At 36.7% G+C, this 11,089-nt stretch overlaps 1 protein-coding gene and 1 long non-coding RNA gene across 16 annotated transcripts in view; one reads left to right on the top strand and one right to left on the bottom strand.

Annotated features, from left to right (window-relative positions):
* The window catches only part of LOC132906909 (teneurin-m), a 657,480-nt gene that overhangs the window by 7,627 nt on the left and 638,764 nt on the right, over positions 1–11,089 (bottom strand). For 9 of the 10 annotated variants that reach the window (XM_060959519.1, XM_060959521.1, XM_060959527.1 and 6 more), the window contains 7 exons: positions 10,467–10,802; positions 9,367–9,574; positions 6,903–6,929; positions 5,384–5,600; positions 4,189–5,030; positions 1,550–3,858; positions 468–1,221 (listed from right to left, as the gene is read on the bottom strand). In XM_060959519.1, coding sequence (XP_060815502.1) covers positions 468–1,221; positions 1,550–3,858; positions 4,189–5,030; positions 5,384–5,600; positions 6,903–6,929; positions 9,367–9,574; positions 10,467–10,802 — 4,693 coding nt within the window. The remainder of the gene's footprint in view (positions 1–467; positions 1,222–1,549; positions 3,859–4,188; positions 5,031–5,383; positions 5,601–6,902; positions 6,930–9,366; positions 9,575–10,466; positions 10,803–11,089) is intronic. The other variant, XM_060959522.1, reaches the window with a different exon arrangement.
* On the top strand, positions 5,526–10,747 carry LOC132906975 (uncharacterized). 6 transcript variants are annotated; one of them, XR_009658072.1, is made up of 5 exons: positions 5,526–5,663; positions 6,915–8,161; positions 9,289–9,581; positions 9,922–10,035; positions 10,496–10,747. It is a non-coding gene; the product is annotated as an uncharacterized LOC132906975 (long non-coding RNA). The 6 variants fall into 6 exon arrangements; XR_009658077.1 differs by having other exon boundaries at positions 9,289–9,585; XR_009658075.1 differs by having other exon boundaries at positions 6,915–9,189.

Here is an 11,089-nt window from a genome sequence, read left to right as displayed (position 1 = left end):
TGACTTTGGAAGCCTTTATTGCACATGGTTGAATTTGTCTTGATATAAAAGACTAGCTTTCCGCTAAAATACACTACAAGCGATTAATTGTACACGAATAACTCGCTTAAATATAGAATTTTCTAGCTTTATAATTTCAGCAGATTATTTTATGATCATTAAAGGTTAAGAATAATTTAGTTCTAAATAAATAGAAATTCAAATTTCGATAATAATGATCCTTGTGTGCTATATTTTTGCTCCTAAAGCGAATCTTTTATCTCGACATAAAATAAACGATAGAAAGAAATTATTATTCAAATATTTGTCTATAACATGGAAATCATCACTTTTGAAAATAATAATGGTTAATAACCCGTACAAAAATGTTTTTAAGTAATGAAATGTTTCAACCCAGCTTTATCTCAAATTTCTTCTTAAATATATAACATGTTAAAAAACGATATATAATATAATTTTATACGAACCTGTACTTGTGCTCTCCTCGAATAACAACGAATCCTCGTCCATCGTAAGAGTTAAACTCAACGTCACCATATTGAACAACACGATCTCCACTATCATAACCTAATGCGATCTTCTCATTATGTTCTGTAACTCCAATCACATTACCATTTTCATCATAAGCATATTGCCAATTATTCTCAGTATCAGCTACTTCTAAAACATGTCCATCAGCATTATAAGTGATTTTCTCCATCTTTGTCCATTCTTTCTTCTCCATGGCATCTTTTCCAATAGACAATTTCCTCATCTTTATACGATTTCGGTTATCATATTCGAGTTCCATTCTAAATACGTCCAATGATCTAATGTTCATCAAAACTGTTTTAACTCGACCATGCTCGTCATAATCAGTGACGGTGAAGAATTGTTTGCTACTATCTTGCATTACAGATCTGTTAAAGAGATTTCTATATATTCTGAGGTCTCCTACGCCTTCCAATATTCCCAGGTTTTGGTTGTATTTCAGACGTAATTGTGGAAGTTGTTTGCCGTTGATGTCAACTTCGATACCGGATATCCTGGCGTTGCCATCGTATTGGTAACGATAGCGTGCGTTGTCCAAGCCACTTTTGCTACCGAATTTGATCTTTTCATCTTTAACGATTCCTGCGTGATATTTGTACTCTATACGCATCTCGAAATTGGGTTCGTTAATATCGATACTATGGACCAGGCTCGTGGTTTCTTGATACGTGTAGTGGATCGAAGACAGTCCTGTATGAGGATATTTGAGATTTAATAAATTTAGGGAACATTAACGAAGATAGATGATGAGTTTTGTGGGTGATTATACTGTAGTAAGTTCTTACAGATTAAAAGTATTAGTGATATAGTATATATGATGATTCTACTAAATGTTAAATCTATTAAAAGTACGTGTTGTTATATTCTAACTAAAATCATTGAAAGAAATTTTCTTCTTTTACATTGAATAGTTAACTAACATTGATGAATTGCAATAAACAATATTTATAATCGTTATTTCTTTGTGTATTGGTATGTAAGACTATAAGTAATTATGATCATAATGGATATTACTTACCAGCAAGAGTAGTTTCCAGCTTCCCAGTATGATCATAAACGTAAGCAACCTTGCCACTCTGATGCGGGTACACTTTAGCCAGGATCTGTCCATCATCATTATACAAAATCTCGTACGGATGTCTGTTCATTGGCGAGTAGTACTGATATTTATAGAACCCAAGAGAAGTCTGCAGTGAGAACGCATGAATATGTCCTCTAGGAGTAGTTAACGACTGCAGTGCTCCAGCTTCATCATATTGCAACAAATAATCACTTCCTCGTGGTGTAGTTACTTTCAGTGGAAGACTACTGAACATGTCCTTAAATGCATACACCATGGATGTTCCATCACTATATTTAATTTCGTACAATCTTCCAGCTCTATCAAAGCCATAGGTTTCACTGATATCTCCCCAGGTCCAGCTTGTCAATCTACTAAATCGATCATATTCAAGCTCTACACCGGAGAAAATTCCATTTCTGGGACCCCATTTAACTGGTCTTGCCGTTCTGTCATAGGTGACATTTAGAAGCTCCGCATCATCATCCATAAACACTGCCACGCTGTTAGTTTCTCTATCATATTCAAGAGACAATAAAATGTCCCCGTTGATGCGAAGCTTTCTGCCAACTTGTGCCACGGTCTTCGATTCGCTTCTATATTTATTTCCTTGAAACTTTCTAAGAAAGTATCGCCATTCGAATCTGTTTGCTAAATCCCCAGCGATCTCTGTTCTCTGCTTAGCAGGAACTGGGTAGCTTTCACCTAACAATGGTTCTATTTCCGCCAATACTGAGTACGGTAAGGTATCTGTACTGACAGTGTGAGCCCATGGTGTGACCTGACCCACTGAACCATCAGAAAGAACTGTTGTTCTCTGCTCAGCCTCTCCAACCTTCGTAACCACAGACGATCCTTTGATGAGCATTGAGATTGGTTTCCTATTATTCTGTCCAACCTTCACAACTGCTCCTTTCAAACTTAGATCAAAAGTTAGACTGATTACTTTGCCTGTTGGAGTGACTGCAGAGGTGAGTCTGCCAAATTCATCATAATTGTACACATAACTCCTTCCTGTGCTGTCTAATTTGGTTTTCAATAAACCAGTGGGTCCATGGTAATCGAAGGTTACATTATAATTGTCTGGAGTGCTCAATTCGTGCAACATCTTCATCCTAGACATCCTCAGCCTGCACTTCTGTCCCTTGGTATTCTCAATGGAGTTCACTTGGCTACTGTAGTCTCTTAACAAGAATACTTTATTTCCAGCTGCATCTGTGACAGTGCTAAGCTTTCCATTGCTAGTATTTACATTGTAAGTAAACTGATAAACAATCTCTCCAGTGAGTATGTTCTTGGTAGCAACATGTTGACCAAATCTATTGAATACATAGATTTCTTGAGTGTCTGGAGAATAAATCTCATACTCTCTAGCGCCACTAGCATCAGGAATGCTGGCCATCACGGATCTAATTCTGTAATTCGCTTGATCACCAATATGAACTACTCCATCAGGAGACACGGCAACTGCAGATATCGTATTAAACTTCGAAGTGGAAGCAAGATAATGGTCAGCGTCGAAACAATCACAACCGCGTTCCAAACAATTACACTTGGACTCCGCTCCAGCATACGGTGAAATTTTACCATCTGTACCAATCACTCTCACACGATTAATCCTTTGAGAATCACTTTCTGCTATATATAGATTTCCTGAAGGGCCAAATGCAATGCTCTGAGGCATCACCAAGGTTGCATGCGTAGCTAGTTCAGTATCAAACGATGAAGATGGAGAAGCACAGTGAAGAGGACGTCCAGCAACGACCTTGACACGACCATCAGGAGCCAATTGAAGAACCATATGATCATCTATCATGTGTAACGAGTTGTCCAGAGGATTGATTGCTAATTCTGTAGGCCAACGAAGATGAACTTCTTCCACGTTTAAAGTACCCTCACAAGGAATTGGCTTCCAGTGTGACTTGTGCATGTGGTTTCCAATTACTGTGGTGATTATACCATCTCTGTCGACCATTCTGATGTTAGTTCCATCGGCGAAATAGAGCACGTTGTCTGCAGAGACTGCTACTCCTTTGGGATAGGCAAGTTTGGCGTCTCTGGCCAGAGCACCGTCGCCACAATGAGCTTCGTCGCCAGGAAGACAACGTTCTCCAGAGCCGACGACTGTTTCCCAGTTGTGATCGGGCTCAGAGTAATCGTTGGTATCGCGCACACGAATGATTTGGTGTGATTCTGGGTCAGAAATGTAGAGGGAGCCATCCAGAGGGCTGAGCGCTATGTGGTAACGGTAGGATACCCTTGTTGCACTGTAAAAAGGAACACAAAAGTGATGAGATTGCGTAAAAAGTTCTGATTGTTTTAATCTTATATATATTGTTGTACACAGACTGTTTTCAATTCGATTGTAAAACTATTTTAAGACATTTTTTTGTTTTATCAAAAGTAGTTTACATCTATTTCAATTAATAAGAGTGATAAGATACGAATAGAATAATGCGCAGTTAAATGATATTTCTTCGTATTTCTTGACAATTATCTAATTCTTTCCAATTTCAAGGCAAGACTCTTGAGTGAGGGCACCCGTCGTAACTTGAAATTTCACGAAAATATACATCAAAATTCAGTAGAAAACTTACTTGAGCCGAACTACAGTTCTAACAGTGCCATCGACAAGAATCTTTCTGACAAGATTGAAGTCCCCAACAAAGATAGATCCATCAGAAGCAGTTGCAAGAGCAACGGGTGCAAGAAGCCTCTGGTTAGAAGCCTCTGCTTGTCTATCGCAATCATAGCAATCCAAAGACCTTTGATGACCATCGCCCATAGTGGTCAAAATCACTCTGGGCTTCTGCTTCAAATAAATATTCGAGCCATCTCCTTTCTGAAGAATCCCCTCGTGGAAATTGTATCTATGGTGGATATCCAAATTCCAGCCTCCAACTTCAGAAATGGACATGTCATGGCCACTCAGTTTCGTCGTTTGAACATCCCAAATAATATCTTTGCAATCATTATACTCGTATCCAACTTTCACCATAGCAGTGGTGACACCATAAACGCGTTGTCTATACACGTTCAGTCGATTCCAAGCATAAGTGAATTTTATCACTGGGTCTGCTTCAAAGGTTTTCTCAAACAGAATTCCTTCGATTGTGATTCTCAGATGAATTAAATTAAGGGTAGGAGGTATGACTTCTGGAGTCAACTGCAGCTGTATGGTGGACAGATAGCCGGCTGCTCTGGAGCTATGGTAAACGAGATTGAGACCCGTGCCAGGTATTTGCAGGCTTTCTTGTATAACTTGGGACTCGGCCAGAATAGCACTTTTGTCAGGGCACGCTCCCTGGAAACCATGCTTCCACGTTGCCAGGACCACTGGTTTCATCAGGTCGTAATCATGCGCTGCACAAGCGTATGGAATGTGGCTTGTTTGCTTCTCTTCTGCGGTGCTCATGACTATCTTATCGATTATTACCACCTTTAGAACAGATAAGATTTCATATATTAAAAGTATGTTTGTTTATCGATTATTGCGTAAACATAGGGCATATTGTGCACAAGTTAGTTTAAACATGACGCTACATTTCATATGTTGTACTTTATACTATTTACTACACATATGCTTTTGTTAATATTTATACGTTCTATATTAATATTTAAACATTTGGATTACATCAAAAATAAAAACTTTCATATTTTTTAATTTTGAAGTTCCTACAAATGCTTAAAAATCTGCAATCTACCTGCTTATCACATTCTTCTCGATAATCTTTATTCGACTTATACAGTCACAATTTGCAAGTATTAATTATATATTTAATGTAGCATTACCTCGTTCCATGGTACAAAAACAATGTGGCTCTGCGGTTTGAATGGCGATCTTCCAAATTGTAAAGTGACCGCACCACCGCCGTTCACCAGGAGATCGAACCAGCCGTCGTCTCTCGTCAAGGTAAAGCCTTCCAGAGGTGTGCTGGTACTGACTCGCACTCCCATCAGACCGGTGCCAAGATGCGTGACAACGCGGCCACGGACAACAGCCGATCGACTGTCAGGAAACAACAATGTTAACGATCCAATAGCTGTCTCCGTTCTATCGTGTCAAACTAAGGTGATTACTTTTTTCCACTGTGCTCCGTGGCACGCTAACAACAAAGCAACTGTTATCTCTAATCTAATTTCAATCTACAACAGTATTACTTTTGGAAGTTCGTACTTTGTCTTGCAGTGTTTATTAATTTAGAATTTTTCTAACGAAAATGTACTGTCATTTGCAAAATGTTCATGTCAGTTGAGCGTATAATTAATAAGTTAATATTTATGAAGGAAAAAATTATTATTACTAATCAAGAATTCATGAAATCTAAAAAGATCGAAGTTCTTGATTGTTTTAGGTGGCAGTACTTCTTCGTTTAAATATATTGGTACTTCGTGCGTGTACATTGTACATGTCTTGGAAATATAAAGTCGAAAATTCAGTCAACGCGACCTCAGTCTCGTCAACGCTGCTTTTCAGTGCTAAAGAGGTGAATAATTTATTTGGTCGAAGAGTATTAATTAATTTCTTGTGAATATTGATCATTTGGATTTAACCTGTTGAATTTAACCTTGAGAATTTACAAACTTTTTATCGAGTGATCAGTGCTGCTCTTTTTCCTCTCGTATGTGAAAAATTCTTACGAAAGATCTCAAGATAAAACTTCCACATAAAACTTTCATTTTTTCGCGTCAAACCTGAGCAAACCATTGAGATGAGACACATCACTCCTTATGGATGCCTCGTTGGCACTGAAGAAGCATCAGTCGAAATGCTATGAATACATATATATACATACACATATACACGAATAACACAAAGTTAGAAGCTCAACTTAAAAGGCACGAAAGACAACGTAGGAATAATAAGGTAACCAAACCATGCAACGAGAAAGAGATTCGAACATTGATGAGAAGGAGACGAATGGGGTTTGGTGGTTGTGAGCTTTCATATATCTCTTTATTTTTTTTTAAATCAGTCGTACGCAGCGTCACAATGTTCGAGGAAGATTCGTTTTCAGTTTTGTCGACAATTTTCATGACCTTTGCAAATGTCAACAAGTCGTGAATAGACTCGTCCTCGAAACTGAATTGAACGCGCGCGTAACAACCTCGTTTTTCGGATGCAGGAATTGTTATATTATGTGTTACACATGATAATAATGCAAAACGTCGTCAAACAGCATCAGCAGCTATTCAACCGCTTATACTCTACAAAACGAACTCGCAACCGGTACTTTCATATCATTTTTCTTTTAATTTACTTTTTTTCTTTTGTATCTTTTTTGTTCCTTGGTCGTAGTAGCTTTCTTACCTTGTGTTGAAGTGATTCCAGAACATACTGACCGGGCAGCACGGATAAAACAGAGCCGAGTTAAAATGATGTGATTAAAGGCGAAACTAGACGGAGAGATAGAGAAGAAGAAGAAGAAATAGAAGATGGAGAAGAGAATAGAAAATAGAGAGAAGGAAGGAAATATATGAGTAGAGAAATAATTTGGTTAATCCTACTGAGTTTTTTTAGATTATTTTTTACCCAAATCTATGTTTCTAAAGTTTAAATATACATCAAAAAAGTAAATTTTATTATTCGATAAATATCTTTTATTAAAGCATTTTCGTTTCTTGAGAAGAAAGTAAAGATTGAAATATAAGAATTAGAAGGATAGTAGTATAAGAATAAGAGGAACACAGCGGGGTTAATCTAGGATAATAGAAGAAACAAGGTGACTTTCCGTTACTATTTTATGTCAAACCTCTTCAAACATTGAAAGTTTTTTTTTGTTCAAGCAAATAAAAATTCGAGGATCTTAGTAAGGGTAAGTTGGGGTAATAGGGGATGGAATAGAGATCTTGTATATAGAGAGACCACATGAAAAGAGTTCTCGAAATGTCCCGAAATGTTTTGAAATATCTTCGAAAGAAAGTTAGGCAGAAATCTTTAGGAATCAGTTCCAGAAATGCGGCTGGGAAAACACGGTTCTAAATATAATGACTCGCAAAAGTACTCGAACGCTTGTAGATACCTTTTATGAATACGTTATGTGTGTTATACGAAACATAAAGAACATTCACTAATTTCTTTGTCTTAATTTTATGTAATATTTTTAGGCATTAGATAACAATTATAATTTTACTATATATACTATATAAACATTATATAATAAATGTCCGTCAATTCTGTCTGCGTTAAACTATCAAAATGTTTTACATAACACACACAACACACACATAAAAAGATTTCCATGGTAAATATTCAAATACTTTCATGAACTACTATAGATTTTTAATTACTCTTTTAATAAATGATCATAGGCGTAAAGCTCGAGGCTCGTAGATGGTGTCACACATTCACGCAAGCTCCACTCGGACGGACACGTGAAATAGAAATAGAAAGAAAGAAAGAAAGAACAATGTATATGGAGAAGACCGTCGATCGTTCGTTGTATCATCGATCGATTTCATATTGAATGATTAAGAGAGCAGCGAATATAGTCGAAGAAGAAAGTATAGAATGAGAGTGTAGAGTGAAGAGAACTGGGGGTTCAGTGCAGGGCACACGCTCGCGCACACGTACGTACAAACATATGTATAAAACTTTTGGGATGTGATTTCACACGGGTCACAACAACGCAGAGAATATATCATATCTATGTATACGTCTTCGTGTTTTTGTATAACGAAAAAATATATATATAGATAGATAAAGATAGGTAGAAGAGGATGCATGTGTCTTGTCATAGATCGAGACAGCTAAAGGTTACTTTTTATAATTAACACATTCACTGCTTTATATTGAACGTGAGATGCGTTTTCTGTTGGAAATATTTTTATTTTAAATAATAATTTATATCTGTTTAACACACATTTGTTTTCTCAATATTTTATTAAAACATACAGAATAAACATATAAAACACGAAGAATAATACGAAGATCACAGGGGGAAAAATATGATAAGTATATTTTTATTGATTTCCTGCTTTTAACTTCGCTTTATGATCAAATGGAAGAACTTTTATATGACATAATTGAAAATGAGAACAAGCTGTCAGATCCAGAGATGCAAGAAGGTAATGGGCAAGCAATATTTTAGTCTCTTCAATATCGTAATACAATGACGAGCATTATTTTGAAGATCTGTAAGGGGATGAGAAAACACTTGTTTAACTCCACAACCAAATATATAGACAATTTTAGTAACATAAGATTTATTCACAACGTACTGAATCGTAAAGCTCCTGTGTAAAAAGTAGGAAATGTGACTTATTACGTTCTTTCCCTGTAGTCTTCGTATTATTGTTAGATAATCGAAAGGACGCAGCATGTGCGTCAGTAGCAGTAGATGTTATTAGTCAGTCATCTGAATCTCCTTAAATCCTCGATAAACTCTAGCCGTCTCGCAAGACACGCGTTCTTCTCAGACGTATACGTCATTAGTAAAAGACATTACGTATCATATATATATAATATCGTGGCTACCGAGTTTCACTGTATTTGTTCCAAGTGTCTAATCGAACACACGTAAGAAAAAAGAAAGGAATTGCACGTAACATCAAAGTTGGGACGGACCAACGGGACGGACACGTTCAAGTATTATAATGTACGACGAATATATTCGTTTCTCACGAGTATATACAATTATAATATAACGCGTGTGTGTTATTATATAATAATTCTGTTATTATTACTATTATTACAGTTAGAATGATTCTCGAAAGTAACGAGACGCGTTGGACAAAGGAGAATCGTAATACGTGATCGTGCTGAACAAACTCACCTCTCGTTGAAGGTTTCTTGACGCGCGTAATTTTGAAGACTGCCTTCGTCGATTAAAAATTTCATCCTCTCGAAGAAGGAAGCGGTGATGGCCGGCGGCTGCTTTCGCAGAAGTATATCGATCGGCTTCGGTGCTGACACGCAAAGTTGGCTGCTACGACATATATGATTCGAGCAACATTCCGGATCCGCGCAATCGATGAGACCGTCTGGAAAGTATGTACGTTATCGTGCAATTAGAAAAGATGATCGGTGCTAGGCGCATTCGACGTATAGTCGTGTCACTAGACAGCAAATTTTTATGCAATTTCAAATTTCTATTAAGATATAATCTACGACACCTAAGGAAATATACCTATGTGCATAAACGTTTGCTTCATTTATTAAAAATTGTAACAAATACTTTTTCATATTTTTGTATATTATCCACATTTTCTACATATCATCACTTTAGAATTTCCTAGAAACGCATAGATATCAACAGTCTACATATCACATTGCATTTGTTAGATTACATGCGTTTGTATAACGTCTTGTGTTCGTTCTTTTGTTATAGAGTATAGTAATGGGTTCTTTATATCGGAGACTAATGGCTCTAAATGGCTGGCATAAGCCACACCCATGATTTAGAGCTCGAAGTAATATGAAAATGAAACGCGAAAACACGAAGGTAGAACCTTGTCCATAGATCTTACAACTTCGTTAATTTCACTGTTCTAATACTAACTTTACCATTTACTTTTTAAAATACAGTAATAAGTTCCTACAAAACAATTACACGTTTCTTGATTTGGTGTGTCAATAGAATACTTTCAAACATACTCAAACATATTTCTATCTCTAGAACCATTCATGAATAAAATAAAGCACCCTGATTAAAGTAATTAGAGAATCACATCTACTGCATTTTTATCACATCATTCCAATAATAATTTTTTATATATAGTACATTTAAATATGCAATAGTGTTTAATTATTGTAGTGTTGAACTAGAATTTAAATTTAATTTTCTTCACATATATATCTAATGATCTAAATAGCAACATTTACAATCTAACTCGTCGAATTATAAATAATAATTTACTCTACTTAGTTTTGTACCTTTGTCGTTGTCTCTTCCGTCATTGCAGTTCTGTTCAAGAAGCACGTTGCAGTCCTTGCCATCCCAGCCATCGTAACACCTGCATTCCCACTGACCATCGTTGCCGACTCTACACTGTCCGTGTCCAGAGCAGGAATTCGGGCAACCTTCCATGGTGCAGTGTTTTCCATTCCAACCAGTCACGCACAAACAGGTCCCGTTTTTACATTGGCCGTGTTCGTTGCATCGTGGATCGCATTGCTTTAGATTACACAATTCGCCGGACCATCCGGGCAAACAGTCGCAAGCATTGTCAACGCAATGTCCGTGGGGACCGCAATCCAAATCGCATAATTCTGAAAATCATGGAATATATTGTTATTATATAAATAGAGGGATTTGTAGGAGTTGTCCCTAAATAACTGCGGATTGTATGCAAATTTGTATTTTTGCGAAGCAAAGAGATAGGATTTAAATAAAGATCTGTTTTAACTATTGAAAATTCTCTACTTTGGACTCTCTAGCTCTTCGAAATTCCCTATTTATTACTTATCAAAAATTTGTTACCCTATTTTGAATATTTTATATATTTGTGCATCTTAAAATTTCGCATAAGTGCATAAAAGTCCGCAGTCTGGTTGTC

Source organism: Bombus pascuorum, chromosome 5 (assembly GCF_905332965.1).
Source record: "Bombus pascuorum chromosome 5, iyBomPasc1.1, whole genome shotgun sequence".
NCBI lineage: Eukaryota > Metazoa > Arthropoda > Insecta > Hymenoptera > Apidae > Bombus > Bombus pascuorum.
This window is presented reverse-complemented; position numbering and strand designations above follow the sequence as displayed.